The sequence below is a fragment of the Aquila chrysaetos genome, chromosome 10 (genome assembly GCF_900496995.4).
Source record: "Aquila chrysaetos chrysaetos chromosome 10, bAquChr1.4, whole genome shotgun sequence".
NCBI classification, from domain to species: domain Eukaryota; kingdom Metazoa; phylum Chordata; class Aves; order Accipitriformes; family Accipitridae; genus Aquila; species Aquila chrysaetos.
Genome location: NC_044013.1, coordinates 20,393,196 through 20,418,390, shown reverse-complemented (window position 1 = coordinate 20,418,390; position 25,195 = coordinate 20,393,196). Strand labels below are relative to the sequence as shown.

At 44.4% G+C, this 25,195-nt stretch overlaps 1 protein-coding gene across 17 annotated transcripts in view; it reads right to left on the bottom strand.

The window, feature by feature from the left end:
- Positions 1-8,212: 8,212 nt before the first annotated feature.
- The window catches only part of DOCK10 (dedicator of cytokinesis 10), a 138,129-nt gene continuing 121,146 nt past the window's right edge, over positions 8,213-25,195 (bottom strand). For 9 of the 17 annotated variants that reach the window (XM_030028583.2, XM_030028574.2, XM_030028576.2 and 6 more), the window contains 10 exons: positions 24,732-24,854; positions 23,655-23,768; positions 22,952-22,957; positions 17,501-17,647; positions 16,775-16,985; positions 14,274-14,464; positions 13,497-13,597; positions 12,584-12,722; positions 10,571-10,646; positions 8,213-8,947 (listed from right to left, as the gene is read on the bottom strand). In XM_030028583.2, the coding sequence (XP_029884443.1) occupies positions 8,880-8,947; positions 10,571-10,646; positions 12,584-12,722; positions 13,497-13,597; positions 14,274-14,464; positions 16,775-16,985; positions 17,501-17,647; positions 22,952-22,957; positions 23,655-23,768; positions 24,732-24,854 (1,176 nt within the window). In that variant the 3' untranslated portion in view covers positions 8,213-8,879. The remainder of the gene's footprint in view (positions 8,948-10,570; positions 10,647-12,583; positions 12,723-13,496; positions 13,598-14,273; positions 14,465-16,774; positions 16,986-17,500; positions 17,648-22,951; positions 22,958-23,654; positions 23,769-24,731; positions 24,855-25,195) is intronic. The other 8 variants (XM_030028584.2, XM_041126793.1, XM_030028572.2 and 5 more) reach the window with 3 other exon arrangements.

The following is a 25,195-nucleotide window of genomic DNA, read 5'->3' as shown; positions in this document are numbered from 1 at the left end:
CAGCGTTTGGGGAGGAAGCGGGGAGCAGCGAGGGCAGACCCCGTGGAAACGTTCACCAGCATCACGTGTAGCCGGGCGCGAGAGGGTATAAAGCTGGCTGCTTTTTATGCTTGAATGAAATCTTGCCTTACGCTCATGACTAATTAAATGCTCCCTTTTAACCACGTCTGAGCAGTGACTTTCGCTCACGCCCGGTGCAGCGAGGCAGCTGTGGGGAGCGAGCTGCGCAACCTCCCGGAAGAAAACAAGATGGCAAAAATTAATTAATGTTTAAAGCATTCTCAGGTTTCATAATCTAATTAGATAATGATGGCACAAAGAAAGTTGATTAGTCTATTTAACAGGTAATTGTTTAACTTGCTAATGTCCATTAAGCGTCCTTTTTCTTTTGCAAGGACCATTTGCCTGACCGTGCCTTAACCCCCACACGTACGCAGGAAATCCCACACGAGCCTTGTTAAAAGAAACGCCCGTGAGCACCCCGCTCGCTTCAGTGGCTGCAGGGAGCCAAGTACCGGTGCAACACACTGAACATCTAGCTTGGCGTACACAGCCCGATAATCTTGTTAGTGTTACTTTGATTTTGAGTATCCGAGGTTTCTGAAAGGGGTCTGATTTCCAGCAGGGGATGCTCAACACTTTCAAAAAACCAGGCTTAACCTGAACAGGGGAAATAGAAACTCCGAGATACATGAGTCACATCCGAAAACCTTGGCTATGGTTTTGGACAGGGCTGGCAGTGAAGCAAGGCTATTGAAATGTTTCAAACTTTTCAGAGAGCACTTCAGGCCTCCATGTCGCATTTCCAAGCCTCTGGGTCTCTCTCCCTTTAAATGGATCCTCAAGTTAGTCGGGAATAATCAGAATTAATCTGTTTTATGCCAGCTCCCTGCAAGCACAACATATGCTACAGAGTACAAAACCATGTCTCATGCAAGAAAATCTGTATGCTCAGCTGGAGATTTTCGTAACTAGGAGCACACAACTGGGCCCATAGTTACCTGCAGTGAGCTTGCGATAGCTTTCAAATTAAAACAAGCCATCACCCATGGGAGATAGCCTCATGCAGAAAATCCATCCTAAAATTCAAAGTAATAATTATTTCTTACTCAGTTTTCCTTTCTCAAACAAAACATACCATATAAAATCTATGTGAGGGTATTTGTATCTATGTAGCTATATATATCACACCGTATGCAATCTGTGCAAATACATCTAAAACGTGACTCAGAACTATAGCGAATATCATGTGGCATTTGAAGGTCACGAAAGCGTATCGCATGGCAAGTAACACCCCTTAGTGGGCAAGTAACACCCTCATTTTTGTCGGAGAACAGCTGTGAATGATTATAGCTAACGAATACAGCATATGGGGAGCACAGCTTAAAAAGCACACAGAAAATGCATCTTCTATAAAGCTGTGGGGTAATTAATCGGAAGAAAGGGAAACGTGCATTTCTCTGCTACTGTTCAGGGGGAGATGTTCATACTGAGAACTTCAAGATACTTGCTTTAGTGAGTAATGAAGAACCGCATGAAGAACCTCAACAACCTGGACAGAAAAGTCAGTAATTATGTTTACAGTTTTGCATTACTGAGAATTTTCAAAAAATACCTGCACATCGTCAACTTAATGAAGTGTTACATCCACACACGTACCCCATGCGGACTACAACTCCTGGCCTGAAGGACACTCTTTACTCTTAACTCCCCACCTCAGTGGGCCTCAGGGATGCTCAGGGCACGGCACATGAGTGGCTGCCCAGGATTGATCCCAAACCTCTGTTAAGCACAACTTCCCTGCAGGGGCAGCAGGACCTCCTCCTGCAGCGCCGTGAGCCAGAACTGCTCGGGTGCCAACATTTTTGAATCTTGAGGCTATACGTGTAAAAGAGACATACAGCCTACTAACTAGAGGCTCTCCCAAATAAGCCGTTACCATTCTGCCTTAAAACCACTCGTACTCTTTTGGCCTGATAATCTAGACACCGTGACAACCTTCCCCTAACACTGCCAGTTTCAGTGTACTTTTTATTTTTTCCCCATATCCAAATACTCAAACACGTGCCTGGGAAGTAGGAAAGTTACTTGATATTTTCCATGGCTAATATTTCACCAAGGAACTGTGCCGGACTTCTCTTGAAAAGAATAATAATGTTCTCATTTCCTCCCTGAGCCGCCCTGCAGCCAACGGCTGCCCACAGCCGCTCTCTGCAGACTGCGAACAAAGAAGTGCTGGAAGTGGAAGGGCCCTCTGTGGGGGAGAGCCATAGGCGCCCAGGCTGGGGTCTGCACGCTCTGCTGCCGGCTGCAAGCCCACCCTGCCACAGTGGCTACCTGGATCACCACCCCATCCACGCAGGGGCAAACTCCGTCCTGTCGCAGCCCCTGCTCCAGTAATGGCTTTGAGTGCCTGTTTTTCTTTTGATGTACGTGCTGCTGCATGCACTGGGAAGAAGAGAGCTGGGTTTTGCAGCACTCCTCGCTGGGGTGAGCGTCACTGTCAGGGGCTGCCGCAGCCCCGGCGGGTGCTGGCGTGCCTAGGGAGGGCATGGCCAGAGGGACCAGCCTCATTTGGAGCAAACTCCGGCACATCCCTGATTTTAAAATGACTTATTCTGTTCAGTTTGAATTAGCAAATAATTTCAGTTGTGTTTGCCAGTAAGAAGGATTATATGTTTGAAGTATAGGAGAGATTTGATCCAGCCCCGAAGGAGGCAGCGGGAGCAGAGCTGTGTGAATCGCCACTACACGGGGTTCGTAACAAGGCGGGAGCCCACAACCCCGCGGCCTTGCGATGCGAGTGATGTGGCCTTGGCAGGTGCTGAGCTTGGAAACTGGATGGCTCCAGCACGTCTGATCTCTGGGAAGCACCGACCCACCGTCCTTAACTTTGGCACCTTTATGTCTGCGTTCAAGCTTTGATCTCTCTCATGAGCAGTGCTCTGTCCTGCGCAGGCAGACCTGCTCTTCCTATCAGAGAGCTCACCTGGGAGAAGCCAAGCGGGTGCTCTCCCGCAGAGGAGCTGACCCATGGCAATTTTGGAGCCCGAAAGGCTCACAAGCAGGTTTTCTCTCCACTGTTGCGCTGCGTATGCTCACCAGAGCAGGAGCTGTGCCCCTTCTTGTCAGGACGTACGTACTTGGGGACACCACAAAAGCAAAAAAACCCCGAACAAAATAACAAAAAGAAAATAATAGCCAAGAACATCAGATTTCCGATTAGTCTGTTTTGTCTCAGTTGGCTTTTAGGTGTTGGTATAGCTTGCTGGCTCTTGCTGTCCCTTTCTGTCTCACAGCAGCGATGTTTCATCAGCAAAGCTCCAGGACTTTATCGTAGGGTTAGCTGGGAGATCGTGGCTGCAGCCACTGCCCACTCAGCTCTGCAGGCAGTCCCGACAGCCTCGAGCTTCAGTAGCTCCCGGTGGTTTCCCGCCTTCTGTTTGGTCATTAGTTTCTGCTGCAACGACGAGTGCTTTGTTGCATTGTTATTGTCAGCAGCGTTTCCGGCTCCCGCGTCAAAATGGGTTTGAGGAAATAACGCACAGCAACAGACAACACAACCGGACCGCTAATCCCTACAACTGCAGGCAGCGCTACGTGGCCCAGCAGCCCTTTGTGCTTCCACAGCGATGCCCTGGGCCCGACCGACAGCCAGTAACCAAGGGCCCCCCAGTTAACCGCCCGCTGCGCACCCCGCGTGTGCAGAAGCGGCCCCAGGAGAGGCAGCAGCTCATCTGCCTTCTGGGACGTCCCGGGCGCGGCCGCAACACGTCCTTCGGCAGCCCCTTCCTTACTGCAAGAGGGGAGCTGGAGGAGAAACTCTGCCTGCGCTGCACCGCTGGCTCTAGAAAGCAAGACGAGGACAGGAGGAGCAGGAAACCTGCGTGAGGCCGATGGGTCCGTGCCAAGCGGTTCCCGCTCGAGCGGCTCATCCTGAAGCAGAGGGGATACAGCAATGGTGAAGCTGAAAGTCCTTCCTGGTCACGATCATAGTTCTATATGGGCTTGGCTATTCTTTTTCTTTTGGATTGTTTATCTCAATGCAATTCTCCTAAATGAGAAACACACTCTAGTTCTTTTTTTCTTCTTTTTTCCTTTCTTTTTCTGCAGCTTTGGATGCTTTTCTCAAAATCCCATTTCTCTGTTCCCATTCGATATTTGATTTTAACATCCTTTAACTGCCAGGGTTCAAAATTCACTTCATGGCTTTAATTGCTTGTGAATGCATAACTGATTATTTTTGCAATAATCTAAATAGTACGAGAAAAGTCTTTTGCATGCATACCAAACTTGTTAAAGTTATGCATGCATTTAAATCCATAGCAGATACTTTTAAGATATCCTTGATAAATCATGTCTTGAAGGTTCATCCTCCCATATTAGTTCCATCTGAAATACTTAGTCAGCTACCAGTTCTAAAAATGTTCAAAACTGAAGTAAAAGATACATGCAGCCTGATGCTTCTAAGCACGTGGGGCAACATTTTTCACACTGAGATCCAAAAATCCATGTTCAAAGCTACGCATGAATGTAATTTCATTTTTTCCCAGATCCAGGCCTGTGGCTGGGCAGCACAGGGGTGGCGTGCCTGGAGTACAAATGATACAGATCGTCCTTCTGTTTCTCATTTGGATATTATTAAGAAAAAAACCCAAACATCTCCGTTCAGATCAACATTACGTTGCCAACGTAACATCTCTTCAGTAGTGAATGTTAAGATATAATTACTCTGTAAGGAATGATTCCTATTAAACTTTTAATACATCTCCCTCTAATTGAAATTTAAGCCTTTGGTTGTGGTTGGGTGTCACTAAAGATGTGATTAAACATAAAATATGTATAAGGCTTACCTCCTTTTGAGGTGTTGGGATAGCTCCCACTAAGTAACACACATAAATAATATCTTTTGCACTCTAAAAAGTTTTTAAAGTAGCTCGATTTGAGGCTGGTGCAGGAAGAGCTCCTTCCTCAGATGAAAGGGAATCTTTCACCAGCTTCGCCTACAGCAGCAGGGGCACGAGAGCCTTCTCCAGCTCAGCTTCACCCTCCGCCTTCCTGCCCCTTGTATCCCGCTCCCTTGCAGGGCTTCGCGCTGCCCCAAACGTCCCCCTCTGCCACCTGCCTCTCCTCCGGCTCCGGCTGCCTCGCAGTGTTCCTCTTCTGTGTCGGAGCTTCTCAGCCCGTGCTTAGAAGTCTTCTTACGCAGAACTATTGGCCGTGAAGCTATAATGGGGAAAAATGTAGACTTTCCTCTTACACAAGTAACCTGAACGTGAGAGTTGAACATGACGAGAGTCAGCAAGGATATCAACAATAGTCCTAAATCAAACACTTGCGCATGTGTTATTATTTGCCTGTTAATAATCTCGCTCATAACCTAAAAATCAGTCCTGTCCAAGTTTCACCTGTAAAGGTAAATCCCTATGGAATTCCACACTTATCAAGAACTTAGACAAAGACTTGAAGAAGTATGGGCAGCTGTTTTCCCCGTCCATCTTTCTTTCTTTTCTTCAAGCAGCACAACGAACAAAATTTTGACTGCAGCATTTCTCACTGCCACCTTTGTCCGGTCCCCTGGGAAGCCTGTGCTCAGGCCACCGAGGCCCTGCCCATCCTGCAGTAAAAATAAAACCTATGAATGTCAGCAGTGGGAAAGTGCATCTGCTCTTGTACTTGTCTCCTTCCCTGAACTGCTCTTCTCCGTGTGTTTTACCTGCCTTGAGCTGATTATTTGTGCATAAAAAAAAACAAGTGATGGAAGTTTTCTGTGTGGTTGTTTTAAAATTGCCCCAATATTTGAAATAAAGCAAGTCCAGAGAATCACTTTCAAAAGTGATTGAAAAATAAACCCAGCCGTAAGAATACACTGTGAAATAACTCACTGGAGAAAACCTCAGCTCCGAGAACAGCCGACCATATTCTTGCGGTTGCCTTAGACAAAAGGAGTCTCAGAGCAGAGCTTCTGGCAGCAAAAAATTGGTGTGGACCTCACATAATCCTAAGAGTTTGAAAAGCAGCAATTGTATGACAAGAGCCCTTTCTAACAGCGCCTGCTCTGTTGCATGCAATGCCCATCGGGCATCAGCGTTTATAACACTGTTCAGTTCTGTGAAGGTTTCATTGCCCACGGATGGTGGTGGATGCGGGATTCAGTACCGACACATCTAACTTCTGCAGTTTTGATGGCTGAATTTTATGGCGGTGAAGGGCCGAACGCCATCTTTGTAATAAACCTACAGCCTCATGTGCCTTCTGCATTTCTCTCATTCTCTCCTCTCAAACTCTGGGACAATCCATGGTTTAATGCTTTGTTTTCTTTCCCCGTTGTGGCCCTGGTTCAAAGCTAATGTTTGCTAATTGCTTTCATGCGACTATGTTGAAAGTGCTTCAACACAGCAGGAGACGAAAAGCCATCTGGAATAAGGACCCAGCTACACTCAAGCCTGAGCATCTCTCACACCAGTCATAAGGTAACAGCCAGAATATGGGCTGGATTTTCAAACCCCAGAGGTGGCTGCAGAGCTGGTGGCTTAAAACAAACCAAACCAAACCCCACAACACTTAAGACTTACACATGAAACTCATTTTTGTGTGCAAGCTATTGGGAAAACAATCCAGGGATCTCCTTACCTCTGCTTTACAGACCACAGCTTGGCTCCAGACCAGCCTGGTGTCAGCTTGCAACATTCCGTCGGTGCAAACCATGCTTTTGCAATCTAGTTATTCCCAAAGATGCCCAACAGATTTAGTTGCTCAATTCTTGTGAACATTAATTAGGAAGAGTCTGTCTCCAGATCACCTTGATGGCTTCTGAAGTACCCATCCATAAACACAAACCATAGTAAATGCAAAATGAGACCAGTGAGACCAACAAACCAAGGGACAAGGCAGCTCAATGCTCAGACTTACCTCCTCTGTACTGCAGCTTCCTGCTGCCACCACTGATGGCTGGTTCCTCCCATACATACAAGCGAGCAGGTAACTTCATCTACCACTACATATACAGTATAAAGCAGGTTAAATTTTGGGCCAGAAATCATTCCTTTCAGCAGAATATTGGTTTTGAACAGCGCAGGGTCCGAAGAGCAGAGCTGGGCTTTTCAAGGCGAGGGTGAGGAGGGCGCCTGGCTCTCCATCCAGCCGCGCGGTTGATGCTGGCGTGCAGCACACAGGCGAGGGCTTGGGCTATTATCGAGTCGCAGGCGCGGGCTTACACTGCTGCTGCACTAACGCTGGAGCTGGGCCCATCCCAACCACTTCCCTCCTTCCCCTACCGCGAAAGAACACTGTGTGGGTTTCAACCCTTCGCAAAGATTTCTTCTGAAAAATCCTAGATCTGCTGATCGTGAGACACAGCAGCAAGTGCTGGCAGCACGCGCAGCACCGGCAAGCAGGCGGAGACTGGATGATGGCACTTTCACCTTGCACATATAAGATGGGGTGAATTTAGAGGCCACCCTTGGCTCTTGCCTGCAGGGCCAGGATACAACTTGAGTTGAGATTTACCAGTTGTGAACCGGGGGTGTCACAGGAGGAGATACAGGGAAAGGAGACAGTAAGGTAGAATGAGGCAACATGCTGGAAAAACCCTGCTGGTATCCCCATGTAGCAAGACATAGCGCTCGTCTCTGACCTGATCGAACACTCGTGAACCTGTGGAGGCCTCAGGGGAATCACCAGGGTTTCTCCAGGGAAAATGAGCCACAGCTTAACAGAACTGTGGGGTCTGCATGAGTAGGAGAGGGATCCTAACATACCTGCACCACAAGCAGGAACCCCTGAAAGCAGGGATTTTTCTATGGGCAAAGGAATGAACATGAAGGACTGTGGGAGTGCTGAGGTTAAAGGGAACTCATAAGAGCTGGCAGAACCGCTCCACCTCATCTCAACATGATGCAGAGACACCGAAACAAACGTCTCACTAGAGGCATGCGGTTTCCCAACAGGCCCTGGACGAAATCCGGGACTACGAACTTCAAAGGAAGAGCAGAGCTTCCTTGGCCTCAGGCAGAACGACTACACCGAGCCCCTGTTTCCCACCGCGGCCTCAGTCTGGGGCCATGGACATAATCTGAAGCCACATTCTGCAGATGGTCATAAACGTCCCTATCAGCAACCGCAACGCAACAGACAGCTGGGATGCAAGGAGGCATCCTGATCTCCACTGCTCTGGAAAGTGCTGACATGGGAATGAACCAATGCACAAACCTTCAAAGAGAAAAATTTATGGATGCTTTTATACACATACACAAATATTTTAATATAATGGTAACTGAAATGTTATCCATATTCTTAGTACTGTCATAATTAACTAAAAAGATATTTTTTAAATTTTGTAAAAATGACATATTTTACACATCTTCTATTTACAATTGCAATATACTTAAATGTTATAAAACATCCACTCTGACCTTTAAAATATATGTATACGAGGACTTAGTATAAGATATATTATAATTTATAGCAAACTTAGGGTTTGCTGTGTACCTATCCATTCAATGGGAATTTCATAATCAGCCTGACTTAATAAAGGCTGCTCAAAACCAAAAAAATCGACAACAAAAAGAAGATAGGGAATGTGCAAATACTGGGGCAGGCAAAAAATAAAAAAAAATATCAGGCTTGAAGTTTTAAAAAATAACACTGTGAAGACTTCCAATAAATTAAAATCAGAACCCACAAATCCTTTTCCTGGCATTGTCCGTGAACAAATTAATTTTCAGTACTATTAATCTAAAAGGAAAAAAAAAAAAAAACCAAACCAAAGAACAACCCCCCCAGCCACCCCAGATCTTCCCAAGGCCGCGTGTTCCCCATGCCGCAGTCAAGCATCAGGATTTGCCGGGGTGGTTGCTGCTGGCACAGACGAGCTGACTCTATTGATGACCCGCGAGTAAGTGCGCTCCATTCCTTGCTGTTTTGCCGAGTCCTCCTTGTATACAATCTTTTCATAAAAGAAGAAAAAAAAAAAAGCAACAGTGAGAGAGATCTGAATAGTTTGATGCCTGAAGTGTTCATTGTCTAACCAAGGATTTCCCATTTTTTATTTATTACACAATGATGCTAAGGATCTGACAGAGGAAAAGGACCTTTGCCTGGGGACGCAGAATTGACCAGAGGCTGCGGTGAGAGGGAGGACGTCCTGTGAGCTGGGGGGATAAATGGAGCTGGGGTCACCGGCTTCTGCCAAGCGGTGCTTCATGGGGTTCCCTGAACTATGTTTCTCTAACAACTCTCACACAAACACAACTGACAAGCCACCTACATCTTATAAATTCAGCAGGCACCTGCACTAGCACCTACTGACCGTAGTAGAGACAGGTCCCAGCTCTGCCCACTCAGTCATTTGGGGCATGGAGCATCCCCACCAAGGTTCACACACATGGCAGCTGAAAAAATACGTCCTTCAGCAGGGTTTGGACCAATCGCCGGGCTGAGGCTGTAGGCAGAGCTGCACTCTCAGGGAGGAGCAGTGGCAAAAGCTTGTTCTGGCCTGTCCTACGGATAGGCTTTAGCAAGAAGGAAGGTTTCTTTTGGTAATAGCTATTTCTCCTACTTACTTCTATAAATAGACTGAAAACCTGCCTTCTTCCATGGGGCGCTATGTTGAAGCATTCACAGCAGAGACGCGGGCCGTCCCCACTGACCAACACAGCCATCAGCGGTGGAAGAGAAACCTCTCCCATTCACAAAGCTCCAGGCGTACGTAATCTTACGCCATCAACCCCCAGTTATCCCCGGTCAGGGCTGCTGGTCAACCACACCACGTTTATTACTGGGGCAGACATGACCACGCTGCCTCCACGTACAGCTTTAGTGCTTGAGCCAGCAACTCAGGCAGCTCTGGGAAGGAGCTGCTCCCACGCCGCTGGCTGCAAGAGCAGCACTGACTCGGGCACTCCCCGGCAGCACCCAGCAAGGCCAGGAGAGCTGCAAGGAGAGCAGGGCAGCACGGCGGAACGCAGGCAGGCTGCGGCACACGCTGTCTGCCCAGACTGCTGACTCGCCCAGCCGTGACTCAAATCCAACGCTCTCCAGGGGCGTCCGAAGAAGAGAGCTTGGGGCAGCTGCTGTCGCGCTGGGCTGTGCCAGTCCTGCCGAACGGCGGGCATCTGGGCTTGCACACTCTCCACTGCGCCTCGGCCTGCGTCCCGGCGCACAGCCACGAGCAGTGTGCTGGGCAGGTCTGTAAGGAGGGGACCACACTCACGGGACAAGGGGGCTTGGCTTAATCGGTACCTTTCTATGCCATTTGTCCCTGGCCCTTCCGTCCGGCCACTTTTGCTACTACTGGCGCGTGCTTTTGCATTAGGAGGCTCTTGTCGAGCTGCCCCACTGAGCTCCCCAAGTTCACAACTAGGGTCCTAAAGAACATGCATCTCAACACTGCTCATGGACAATATATCACACATATACCTTGTCTTTTTTTTTTTTTTTTTTTTTAACTCCCTGAGCAAGGGACTCATTAGACATGAAGCTAAACAAACATACCAAGTAGAAAAACCAGCAAGTGAGGAAAGTACATGACATTAAAAGAAAAAAGTAGATGTAAGAAAAATGAACATACCACTTTTGGCTATGGTATTGAGGGAAATGTTAGACAGGGAAGAAGAGAAGCTGTATAAGCAAGGACCATGACAGAGCTGTCAGAAAAGAAAAACAAAACAAAACAAAAAAAGAGAAAAACATATGGTGATGAAAGAGTCACTGTCAGTGGGTAAGCAAACAAAACCTTCTTGAATGCAATAGAAAAGATGGCAAATCTTACTGGTGTAAAGCACACAGCACAGTTACAAGAGAGCCTCAAGCTTTCCAACTGCGAGATAAATATTGCAGCCACAGTTTACAGCATGTGATCTCTCTGAAGCACTGCTCTGCTCAGAAGTAGGGAGTTCATGCATTCATTGCAAGAGGAGTAGAGTTTTCCCAAAAAGCCACGTTGCCTGGAAAACTGGGCTGTTGCTTATAAGGCTGGCCCACAGGGCTGCAAGTGGGAGACTGGTTTTCAGTGTGGACTTTCAAATTCAGATGAGCTTGGTTAAATAGTTGACGATTTTTTACTTTTGCAGGATGAACTCTTAACTTTACATATGAACATTGTTACGTACAAGTAATTTTGTATTATTTAGTCTTTTTGTTTACGTAAAGATAACTCAGAGCTCACTGACAAATACAGGTGTGAGTATTTAATAGAACTCACCAAATATTTTATGAATGCTGAAACTCATGGGATGCTCATACGTCACTTAAGTTGACCATAGATTTTCCATTTTTGTCGGGAACAGGGGGAACAGTAGCTCACACAAGACATATGGTACTGCCTATGCATATTGACTGGATGGCCAAAATAACTTCCACGAGAGAGGCGTAAACATTGAGTAACAAATGATACCCTTAATACTTACATACTTAATATAACAAACAGTGATAAATATTAGTTATGATAAGATTATTGGAATGCTTGAGGTTCACAAATCTTTACACACCTAAAGAGGAAGGGAGCACAACTCACAGAACAGCAGCCAGGACTGAGCTGGACCCCCACCTGGCATACACCCAGCCTTCAAAGCAATTACACAGCTTTACACCGTGTGAAAAACTAGCTCAATTCCACAGGAAGTATAACAATTGGCCAAAAATTCTGGTAAATCCTTATTCTCCTCACACGTGAAGATGAATAATATAGCATGGTCTAATGGGGTGCCAATTAGACACTCCCGTGAGATGCCACCACTGATACCAATGGTTAAACAAAGTAACTCTGTGCACAAACAGTGCTTATGTGCACTATAGGCACCTGGAAATGCAGTGCAACTGCTAGAGAATGTCTCAGATGCGATCTAAGGTGGCCTACACACAAGCATGCAGAGAAATAATTAAGCATGATTTAATTTGCACTTTAGTATGCGGAATCACTCAATATTTAAATTAGAACAGAAAACATAATAAAAAACATCTGCATAGACACAGCAATAGAATAGCTGTAAGTGTGCACTGAAGTCCAGTTCAGTATTTTGGGATGCATTTCATATAATGTAGCCGTGCACGCTCATCTTTCTGAAGCTGCTAACAGCTGAAATACATGGCATGTATTTTGACAGTGTACTTAAATATAAAATAATAAACAAGAAATAACTCTTGCTCTGAAAGCTGAATACAAATAGAAACTATAAAAATACCTCCTCCAGTTACAAGCTAGGTCTTAAAGGCAATTTACTGTTTTAATTAAATACATCACAGCTGTAGAATAAAGTAAGCAAAGCATAAACCACTAGTTTTACTGATTATCTTTCTATGCCTCTAGACCTCAGTCTGCATTTAGCCTCATGAACATTCAACTCTTCAGTATGTAGCAAGACAGGTAGAAGACAAATCTTTGTTGATCAACCAGATTCATTATATATAATACAGCTGGATTTGAAAAAGGGGTGTGAGTGGAGGAGTAAACTATGTTTTCTCGGTGACTGTTGCACTACCAGGTTTTGCTTCTAGTATTTTCCTCTACAGCTCCATTTGTTACTAGAAGACACAATTAGCCACCCTCATTCAGCCCAACCAGCACGAAAATAGATGATCTAACCTGTTCATTCATAACTGCAGAAAGCTCGCTGAGCATATCCTTATAATGAGACTTCATCTCTCCCTGATACTCAAATTGGTCCTCCTTAATAAGGCGTTCGTTGACATCAAGAGCATGTCCACATGCTTCTGCAAATTGCCTATGAGCACAAAACCACAAAGAACAACCATACAAATTTTGTAGTAATGAACCCCCCCCCGCCTCCACACACACACACGTTACTGCACCTCTTTCTACCCCTTGCAAATTACACCTTCTTAGAAGTGAATTTCAGAACTCATCCTCAGATCAAAAGGAACGTAGGCTACTAGGTGTCCTGGGTTCAGCTGGGATAGAGTTAATTTTCACAGGAACCTTGGAGAGGGCACAGCCAGGACAGCTGACCTGAACTAGCCCAGGAGCTATTCCATACCATGTGACATCATGCTCAGTATATAACTGGGGAGCGGGCTCGGGGGGATCGCTCGGCTTTCGGTGGGGGAAGTGGCGGAGTGTCGGGTTCCGGGCGGTGAGCAGTTGCACTGTGCATCGCTCGTTTTGTACATTCTTTTATTAGTACCGTTGTTGTTGTAACTTCTTTTTTTGTGTTGTCCCAGTAAATTGTCCTTATCTCAACCCACGAGGTTCCCCTTTTTTTTTTTCTTTTCTCCCTTCTGATTCTCCTCCCCATCCCACCAGAGGGGGGCGGGGAGGAGTGAGCAAGCAGCTGCGTGGTCCTTCGTTACCGGCTGGGCTGAAACCATGATACTAGGATAGGCCAAAACTTCAGTAAATGTTTTCTTGGGAATGACTTGTAAGATAGGGTAAATGCAGATGTAAATTAGCCTGGTTCAAATTCAGCCTGATTTCATGTCACACCTACTCATGCTACTCATACTATGCAGAGGGTGGAAAGTCTAAACTTAATGTTTACCTGAAGATTTCCTTCAAAAGCTTAACTTGATTATCAGGATATCTCTTAGCATTTGTTTCTTCAAGAAAAGCTCGAGCATAAGCCATTGGTCCAGCATTTACCTGAGGGAAAAATACATAGCTTAAGTGCAGAGAACAAGCAGTTTGTTGTCTTTCTCTCTTGCGTTTCAAGGCTTGGGGACTGGCCTCAGGCAACCATGCCTGTGTGAAGAACATCACCTCACTCCTCTTGTCACCTGGATGAAACCTGAAGAGTTTTACTGAAGAAAAGGGAGCTGGTCAGCCTTGCACAAACTGCAGTTCTCTGGAGGCCATTGAAAGTCCTCACCTAGTCAACCATCTAGAAAGCTGTATGTTTGAAGACATTTTAATGAGGGCACCAGAAATACACGCACCTCTTGCCAATCCCAACTTTTCTAAATAGGACATGACAAAACCAATCCTGTCAAAACTCCCCTTAAAGTATCTGCACTCTTGGCTGTGTGACGGGCTGTATTCTCAAGTGACACATGATGGACTTGTTAGAAAGGTCTTAATGTATATTTAGAGAAGATTTGACTAAAATAGTTATATTTGCACATAAATCAAGCAGTCATCTACATCAGTGGAAAACTTTCAATTTCCTTAAATTTTTAGAGTGGGCTCCAACAGCATTGGAACACAAGACATGACCAGAAATATAAAATAGACAAAACACGTCTGGAATGACAAAAATAAAAATAAATATTTAGGTAGATGCATTGAAAAAAAAGCAAAAAAAGGCGCAAATTGTCATTACCTTGACACTGACACTTCCTTGGAGTTTGAGCTGCAGTCGGATCATGTCCACTTCTTCCATTGTGCAAAGCTGATTGAGCTCTGAGACTTTTTTGGACATCTCATCAATCGCTACTTCAATAGGATTCAGCTCTGTGCTGGTTTGGCTTATGACTTGAATACGCTTCTTCACGTAGGGAAACAAGTGACTGGCTACTCAAAAGCAAGAAACATATCAGACAAACTCACCCAGCAAGAGAGTATTTAAGAAAGCAAAACTATTAAGTCAAAGAATGAACTTTTAACTTTGTCAACCTCTTTATCAGTTCATACAAATTAAGTTTTAATCACCCAATGAGCAAAAGTGACGCAGGTCTAAACTGAATTTTGATATACCTGGCACTGGAAGAGCACTTCCTTTTGAATTCACCACTGTTTGGTACTGAGTTCTGCCACAGCCACGTGGCAAAAAGCTCTCACTGCTCAGATTTTAGAATCCACAGATTTCTCCTTCTGAGTTAAAGCACCAAATAGGCCCATACCGAACTTCAAACAGCTCAAAACATCCCATCAAACATGTTTCAAGTTAGAGGCAGGAGCCTCTAGTTTAGCTCAGTTGGGTATTGCTCACCCGCAGATAAACTACTATTAAAACATCATCCTTAAAGAAGTAAGGAGTTACTTTTAGTATTCAACCCAAATACTGCTATGGGAGCTGACAGAGGAATTATTCCTCGTTAAAACCCCTTCCTTCCAGTCAAGGCCTTTTCCCGGATCTCAGGGAGTCTGGCAAAGGTACCGTTATGGCACATTAAAAGTCTGATCTAAGCTAACGCTCTTTTCCTGATGGCCCTACACACTTTGGAAGGCCTCCCGGGCTCCGAGTATGCCCTCTCCCGGTGAGCATCTGCTGCCAGTCAGCTCCAGCTTACAGGGTGGCCGTCTCCTTGGAGAGCAGGAAACCCAGGACTTCCAGAGCTGGAAGCAGGAGTCACAACCAGGCACGGCAGAGCCAGCGGTCCGCAGACCGCAGCCGGACTGCACTTGTCCTCTGTGCAACCCAGGCAGCAGGCTCTGGAGCAGAGATGCTGATCAGGTACCGTTCCAGCCACCCAGTACCTCTGCGCAAGCACAATTAACTTCCGTTGCTCTTCCAGTCGTACCGGTAAGCCTTGCTTTCTTCTCAAACTAAAAGCACTTCTTTTTAGGGAGGAAGCAAATGAACATATGTGACTTTATCAAAGCGGGGGGGAGGGGAGTGGGGGGAAGGGGAAAAAGAAAAAAAGAAAAAGAAAAAGATGTTTCCTTTACAGAAAAGGACTGAGGTAAGGCAGGTGCCAGAGGGAAAAGCAGGGGAGAAGAGAAGGTCATCGAATTCCCACCCAATGCCGAAGATGGAGCCAGGCTGAGAGTGGTGGGAGCTGACAAGAGCATGTAATAACCTAGGGAAAATATTCTGCTGGAAGAACATCCCTCTCTGTTTTTGCCAGACATACCTTAATAGCTGCACTTTCAAGTCTGTGAAACTACCTGCTTCAATACAGATCGCAAAACACCTACTGCTGCTCAAACACTTAAAAAAACCACACACAAGCTACTCCTCCTTTCTTCTTCTTACAAGCAAAGCTGTGTCACGTAACAAGATGCCCTCAGACAATCAGTACCTCTTTCCCTGACTTGCCAGAACAAAACTTTTAGGCGACTACGCCTGTACTGTAAGCAGCTTTCTTCACTTTGCCCTTTGGGAGAAGCAGACGCACTGAAGTTGGTGGGGAACTGGATTTTCTGTCACTCAGGAGACTTTGCTGTGAACATTGGCCTCCCTGCTCACAGCTGCCCATGAGAACAACGCCTCCATCTCAGACAGTTTCTCATACTCCCAGCCAAAATTCAGGCAGTTCAAGTTTCAGTACTAGTTTCACGAAGGATGCCTCTTAAAAAGAGATTTCAATCACGGTAAGGAACTAAACATTTTCTGTTTAATATGACTCAGTAAGAAAGATGTATCTAGGGCTCCTGACTTTTCTGTCTTAAAACACTGATTGTGCCCAATGAGATGAAATCTTACCTCTCACTTTAAAAAATTCTATATAATGTATCTTACTCCCATTTTGAACAAAAGTTAGTATCTGAGTTTTACTCTTCTTACTCTTCTTAGCAGAATAGGCACCTATTTTGCTTTTTGACTTGTTTATTATTAAAAGAACAATGGTTCTGAGTGCTAAGCTGCCTCCAGCAGAACCACTCCCAAATTACATCACTGCAAGAACAGTTAAGATGTCAATAACGAGGAAAAATAAGACAGCTGATGACTCTACAAATGAAAAGAACTTTCCCTAGGACAGTCAGCAGGATTGTAAGAAAGCACATACTTTGCCAATGGACACACTTAAAAGATGGCTTATCATTCTGCATAACATGCTGTGCCCACTGACTGCAGAAAATCTGGCACATGAAACACGCTGCTGGGCTTAACTGGCAAAGGTGGGACAGGAGGGGGGGAAACAGCCTGAGCAAACGTACTTGTCAGGATTGTGCGCCTCTTGCACTGCTCTTCTACACCTCCGTGCTTTTTTCCTGAGAGTGTGAAAGGTGTTTCAAACACAAAACGGTTGATGTTGTGATGCATTTCAAAGTCGGTCTTTCGATCTTCGGCTTCTTTCTCTTCAAAGAAAGGCGTGACATATGTCACCTGGATATAGGCATATTTTGGATCCAGGTCTTTGGGATTGACCTGTGTAACAGTGGCAAATGTAATAAAATTCTGTTAAGTGTGATGAGCTTCCAAGGCATCCATTATATTTCTGATGCTTTTATCTATCATAGCAATACTGATTAAAACTGAGACTTCCAAAGGTAATATTCAGACCACAGATTAATACAAAGATATTAAACAAAAAGGCCCCTAAGAACAGTGAGACTTTTGAACATAGCCATTGGCAACAGTGGATGAAAGCTAAACGAGAGAGAAAACAACCTGCTTCCGCACTGCAGTAAGCAACTGCATGCTCTCTGCAGGGATATGCTAGAATATGCTCTCTTCCCACTGACCGTGATGCCCTGTTATAACATTGTTGTTTCCATACAGCACCTGCCACACTATAAGGTGAGGGTCTTTTTTTGGTTGTAAAACTAGATCACAGTAGTTTACACGTAGACTCGGTTCACATTCATTGAAAACACAGCTCCCCAAACATGAAGCGTGCAGTCGGTTCTCCCCCTTGTGCAAAAACTGCGTGTCTTCCGTACCTTGTTGGAATCCTGGATGATCTTCACATTATCTATTCCAAACTTGTCTGCATAAAGTTTCATCAGCCTTTGAGAGATCTCAGACAAGCCAGTTAATTTGGGTTCTTTATAGATATACTCTTTACCTTCCTCTTCTTCAAAAAACCCCTATTTGGAAAGAAACAGAAGGATACAGTGAACACAACAGGCAGGGAAAAGCCTAAACAAGGTGCTTACATCAGGAATCAAGGTTGCCTGTGTACCCACCAGAGCATCCAGTATGCCATCTCCAGCACCTAAGTTAAAAGCTTACCTCTCTCCACTCCTAGCAGACACATGCCTAGAGGTCTGCATTTATACTGGTCTGGTATCTCTGAAGTTACCCAGGAACTAACTCATACACATTTATTCATGTAAGAGGCCTAGCTGTTTAAAAAGTTCAAGTGCTTTCTTCAGAATGCTGATGTGTGTATGATGGAAAACCCTAATGAATTAAAAATTGGACATTAAAGTTCTTTAAATTTTAATCATTTGGTTAAATTAACTATTTTGGAAGCACTGTGCTAACAGAACATGAGTGTAACAGCTGTTTGCTGGATGCCTAGCCCAGCTGGGGTGCATGCAGCATGTCATCTCCAGCACATCCTATCTGGGAGCCACGTGTGCAGGCAAAGGCTGGACACTGTGCAAGGCACTGCTGCCTGCGGCGATTGTGTGGGGCACTCCTGCCCACAGTGATGCGCAGGGCCACGGCATGCGAAGCACCTGTGAACTGGTCTGCATCTGTTCAGGGCAGCTGAAGAGGAACTCTGGTGGCACCTTGAAAGGTCATATGGAATTGCAGCATTTTCAGAGACAATTAGTAAATGATTTACACTTGAAAAGAAAAAAAAAAGACACACAGACTGTGCTCCTTTACAAAAAAGCTCCATCTTGTTAAGGTCATTTACTTACTACACTGGATGGACTTGGCAGAGCTTTAGTAAAAGGCTCTATTGAAGACCTGAACAAGAACCTGCCAGGCTTCAGAAGAAATGCCAGCCTCAGGAAATTAACACAACATTGCTTTACGTATGGGTGAGGCACTCAACTGCTACATGATGAACATGTACATCAACACTCTGGGAGAAGCGCTGCCAGCTGAGGAGAAGCAGCAAGTGCCCCATTAACAAGGACTGGATTTATCCCAACACCATGAGCAGCACCAGCCCTCATCCTAGGATTTCATGTGCTGCTGATGAAATCTGGCAGTGTTAACCGCTGCAGCTGCACCCAAAGCCTCCTCCTTTCACCTTACTGCAAAGTGACCCAGAGGAAAATACCTGAAGCTGTGGGGATAAAGGGGAAAAGGCAGATAACATTAATGATGTCAGACCCAAGGCCCTTTAAACTTAACACCATGTGGCTTGGACAGGTAGTTCTACAATATGCCTGGGCAAACTGCCATCTGCTGAAAAACAGAGAAGCACAAATGAATGAAGTCAAGAGATACCTCCAAAATCTCTTTGGAAGGTACTCATGCAAAATCCAGCCTTTTCATGTGGAAGTATATTTCAACTTCGGCCACTAAAATTATTTACTAGGCAAATCTCCACAGAATTAAAATAAATTAGCTGTAAATTTCAATGTCTGTTTAGGAAAAAAACTCTACGCTTTATTTCAATAAGGATTAACAAATACATGTATCTCTGGCTTCTTCTTCAGTAAGGACAAGGGGCAATAAAATTGTCTTTTAATTTGGCAAGTGCCAAGAGCACTGTGAGCATTACTGGAAACCAGTGACTAATAGCAGCAACAGCAGCTTGCCTGATAGTATCTTAATCAGTCTCACAGTGACATTCTAACATTGCACAATTTTTAACAGTATTATCAATTAAACTCCATAGGCATATGAAGAACTTCACAGGTAATTAAAGAACAGATCTAGAGCTCAAAAGCTGACACCCTATACACATTTACTGAGCTGGGCAGGCAATGGACTTTCTGTTGATTTCAGTAAGAAAAGATTTGCAGGATCATAACCTGGTTTCTGATCTTCTTTCCACTCAAGCAAAACTGCTTTACGGGGGAAAACCTCATTAGTTTCATGCAACCATATTTAAACATGCTACTCAGGATTGCTTCTGCCAAAACCCATCTGTTTTCTGTTACTATTCAGTGTTTTCAACGAAACCCCCATGTTTTCCAAATTAATCACATAGGAAGCTAGAATATAGTTTATGCTCTCATAACACTGATTCTGTGTATGTTTGCACACTGGAACACAGTGTTTATATCTAAGTGCCAAACCTCTATGCTGATGCTGCATGGCACACTAAGATGATATCTGTGTTAATGGTTTTGCTTAAAAAAAAAAATTACCTGAAAACAAACAACTAACAGATTTAGTCTTTTCTCTAGTGCAAGAGACATCATTTAAGTACATATTCCCTACAGTATTTCAGCTGACAAGTGACAAGCAGAAGTTAATTATGAGCTATAAATAATCGTGTCTGCCATATGCTATATGTCTGGCAAAGACTACTGAAAGTAAGATTAAATACTTTTCAGGAGGCAAATATCCTCCAGTTTCAGGATTTTAAAATATTAAGCAGCCAAGGCTACCTTATCAATGCACATACCTAGATTATTTTCATACTGGCTGGTTTTGCCGTGCAAGGACAACACAGTCTTACAGATGAAAATTATTATACGGAGCAGCCGAATGTACTGGAAGGGAGATGACCTGCCAGACAGCATGTTACTGGTTTCCACTGAGCTCTGATGTGCTGAGAGTCAAGTTGTGACTGGGCATTGTCACCATGGGAGTGCTGGAAAGGCCCTTCTTCCTCCCCATACGCCCTCAGACACAGCCCTTGGAGCTCACAGTAAATCAGACTCTTCTCTGCCCTTTGCTAGAAGAATACACACCATCCCCACAGCCAATGTGCCAAGGTAGAGCCTTGTGGTTTACTTGCCAAGAATCAGCATCTAATGGATCCTTCCCTGTCTGTATCAAGTGAACATCTCCTCCTATGGTGAGTGTGTTGTACTCTTTGATAAGGAAGCTATAGCTGTTTTATCACATTTAGAAAAGGGAACAAATCTCCTGCTCTTCAGACATAAACCCGCATCAGTTTACTCCTGTGAAAATCTGCCCTCCAACTTCTACAGCTTCTTGTACTGATAGAACAAAACCTCAGCTCTACCTTTACCTAACACTGCTCTGAAAACAAGTCTTGAATATCTTTGCTTATCAGCACAATAGGAGTTTTCAGCTATTCAACATATTTAACATTTTTTTTGTTTTAATTCAAGAAAGATATTGACTTCTCAAAACACTCATCTGTGAATAAAATCATAAGCACTGGCTAGTGTGGCCACTTGATGGTGCAATGAGATGTTGTCACCAAAGGCCCTCAACAGAATTTGCAGTCTAAAACAACAGCTGCCATGAGATCCGGCTCTCTGAGCTGGCAAATAAAGCTCTCTGGCAAAAACAACCGACTACATCCTCCCTAAGGACTACATTCATTCAAACCATCCTTCCAGTGGGTCCCTGCAGAATGCAGTAACCAAATACTGTCTCCATCTTTGCATGAAGAAGAACGGTTTTCAGGTGCAGCTGCAGATTTTCTTTTTCTGCTAAGAACCCCCCAAATTCTCCCTGCAAACAGCATTTGCAGTATTCTTTTGTCCTTTAATCTGCTTTCTCTGCAGTTTTTGTTTCAGTTAGGAACAGCAGCGCTCCATTTTTACAAAACATATATATGTATATATTTATTATTGATACAATTGATAAAAATGTTTAATGAATAAGTGCATAGGTGTAATAATACATTTTTTATGTGTGTGCGCTTACACATGTATCTACCCACAGGTATTTCATAGAACAGTGTATGTGTAAGACTGAAAAGGAATCCCATACCTGCATACTGAGTTTCCTTCTGTGGCATTTCCTTTGTAGTGGCCTAAGCAGAGCGATTCATATTGCTTTACACTGGTTTAACTGTGTAATACTAGTAAAACCTGCAACCATTAGCTTCTGGGAGGAAGTGTGCAAAGTCTGACAGAAGCACAAAACCAGGGAATTGCTTTTAATGTTTTAAATGAATTGGGCACTGAGACTGCTTTCAGCATGGAGGCCTGCAATACTCTTGGCTACAGAAGGACCAAAAGGCCCCATACCTTTCCAGCTGCACAGCCAAAATGGAAGCAAGTGGCACATGGGTAAAAGGGACTGACAGAAATACAGAAAGGAAACTTTTCAAAGGGAAAAATATGCAGGCACCACCAGTATGTGGGAACAGACTGTTCTCTCTGTCTCTCCTTCCAGGTCAAGCTTCATCTGCAGCTCCCACACCTGCCATGGTGCTTTGTGTACTGGTAAGACCTCCTTAATCAGTTCTGCACACCCACTCCTATTTACCTCCATAAATGAGGCAGAAGTAAAGCTGGTGGGAATGATCTACCTTTAATTGTTTGCCCTGTGCTATACACTTTTGTCACTATGCCTCTGCAAGGAGCAATACAGAGCAGTCCCACTTTCTACCACATAACACCTCTCCTGCAAAAAGAAAGGAGGAAGCTGTGCTTGTTTGCATTTAGACCTCAGTGTCCGGGGGCACCAGGGAACAGACCGAGCAATACGTGGCTATGAAAAAGTCATATGCTTTAGAGCATTAAAGCTGTTTAAATGAAGTTGCCCTTGTGGCACTGGCAGCTGAAAAGTCATTGCACTGTAACAGAGATTTTAACCCAGTTCGGCAGAACTGCTGCAGATAAACTACCCACTTACAAGTAGCTGCCTCTGGGAGAGCCCTGGCAAGAAGCTGCAAGTAGGAGAGTCCTATTTCCCCCTCCACTGCCCTCATTTTGAGGAAGGTCAGGCATTAGGAAAACTCTACCCTTCCTCAGGTGCAGCTGGCTTTCTCCTTGCACTTGGCAAGGTCAGCTTTGCTAATCTGTATGAAGAGCCAGGACTTGCCATTTCCCTCTGACTTCCAATTTGCTTGCTCCTACAAGGGACTACCAGGAAGGTGGCCGCACCCTGCCCAGAGTGCTCCAGTTACCATTGCCATAGATCACAGACTGACACAACAGCCTTCCTCTTTGGAGCTGCTGCACAGGCCAGGAAAGCAGGCTTGCATTCAAACAGCATTAATGCTACGCCAGGTTTTTCAACAGAGGAAGAAGGGGTCCAATCCCGCTCCCAGTGAAGCTGAGAGAAAAACTTCCACTGAGATGAGATGACGCAGCATTGGGCCCCACGATGCACACACAACATGGCGACAGATACAGCTTGGTAATTCAGGTAACTGAACAAACAAAAGTTAGTTTGCAGGATGCAACAATGAATGAAACGACATTATTTCATCTGCCACCAACCAAAGAATCGAGAGCATGGGAAAGTTAATGTTAAGTAACAGTACAGGGAAGGATGAAGGACGTGTGAGGAGAATTATACAAAACATGCAAAAGAACTAGACTTACCACAGCCTTGAATAAGATCAAAAGGAGAAAAGAGCAAATTTCTGCATTAAAATCTAATTAGCAAACAGAATGATTCACATCAATCTGTTGTTTACACACCGTATTATTTTAGAGTAAAGGAAATTGTATGCTTGCCAAAACCAGGTCTTAAAGGAACATGCTGGATTGCTACACTGGTTTGTAGTGGAAGAAAGCACAAAATAATGCTTTGAGGATGCTGAAGCACAGCAGAGGGAATAAAACTACTCTACAGTATATTGCACAGAATCAGAGGTGGCCTGAAAGCAGAAGTCAGAGTCGGCGAGAAACACAACAAAACATCTACTGCATACTGCTCTGCTTTAAGCTCTATTAGAGGAGAGCGCCATATCTCAAAGATGTCTTATCTGGTTTTATTCAAGTTTTACTCTGAAAAAACCTGCCCTGCCTCAGTCTCAGTTTTGCTTGATGAAGTCAAGAACTAAAGCTGATGTACAAGTCTGTTCTCCATTACACCATTAAATCCAAAGCAGCAGTTTACATTAATGCAACTGAGTGCTCTCTCTTCTGAGTGAAATCCTACTTGGAGTCTGACCCACGAGGCAGTCTCCACCCCACAATTCACTGCCAAGTGTTTCTCTGCTTTAGCTTCCCTGAAATACATCAGAAGAACATGGCTGAAATCTGGGAATCTTTGGAGACGAAAGAGCACAAGCTGACTTACCTGCCCGTAAAACGCGACACGGTAATATCGCCCAAAGAGACGTTTCTCGGAGTTCACTACTTCTGCAACCTTCAGGTATGAGCGGTGGATGTCGTAGTACAAATCAGACAGCCTCTACATTAAGAAACAGGGAGAGAGAGGGGAAGTGAGAGCATGTGAGTGCTTTGGGAAATGACAGTACAGCTCTGCGTAAGCATGGCTTGCCTTAACTGGATTCCCAAACCTTTGCAAAGATGGCTGTACATGCTAAGGGAATAGTTTAACCTTGTTACGAGTCACTGAAGCCTCATTTCAGGGTTTCTGTCATCTTCGGAGCAGTTCTATGGTAGTGGGTGCCTTTGTGTACAGGGTCACACAGGAAGACAATCATCCCAACCACCAGACAGTGGTAGGGACCTACTAAGAGATCAGAGAACCCAAGTGTCCTACGTGCAGGCAAGAGCAGGGTGCCAACAACTCCAATCAGCTCCCAACCCCATGCAAAGATATGCTATCCACAATTACCAGTAAAAAGCACTTTCTCAGGTTAGTGAACCAAAATTTCAACTAAGTTAAAAACTGAGGACTTGCTTCCTCAGCACACAGCTTATTGATACCTACCTCTTTGCTTTTTTTTTTTTTTTTTTTAATTTAAAACCAGAAAAATCACTAAATGAGATTATCATCTGGCTATCCATTATGTATTGAAATTGCCAAGTAAATAAATGAAGAAACCCTGGAATTATGAAGAGATCACACAATTTATCAGCAGTTTCTAAACTTAAATACAATGCAAATGTGCTCTTGGTTTAAAAACAGATGTAAAAATTCACATCCACTGGCTAACACAAGAGGTTTGTTGGAAATTTTTTTGTGCATTTACTGTTGTATTGATGCTGAAAAGAGGAAGGTAAGATATCAGAGTTCTTTATTTACTCACAGCACAAAGCATTAGAAGGAGAAATTACAGACAGGAAGAAAAAAACAATTCCTTTTAAAGAAAGTACTTCCCCCCCCCCCCCCCCCAAAATTTTGATCTTTACTGTTGTTTTAAGATAACTTTAAAAAAACCAGAAAAAACAACAAAACCCAACTTACTTTAAAGTCCCTCTGCTTCTCAAAAACAGCAATGATAGGCTTGTTAACCTCAGCAATAAGCTCATATCTCTCAGACTTCCACAGGTATTCAACACACAACTCCAGCTGCTCCACCAGAATATTCTGCAGTTCCACAAATACAAATAGTTCAGTGACTCGACAGCTGGTGGCATTTAATTAATAGCAATGCAGCAAAAGCACATACCCACTATTTCATTTTTATTCTGTATCTTCTATATTAAGGTTTATTTCAATGACACAATGTTTAATCAGGTATTGGTGACCTAGCTCTTCTTTAGATAAAAAACCTGAAATAACAGTAACATGAAAATACTTGAATACTTGACATCTCATTCAGAAGAGCGGGTTTGCTTCGTGGGTTCCCCCCTGCCCTAACTTCCAGCTCTGGTACTTAATGTTCTGGTTAGCTAAACACCTATCCCTGCTATTTAGCACAACAGCTA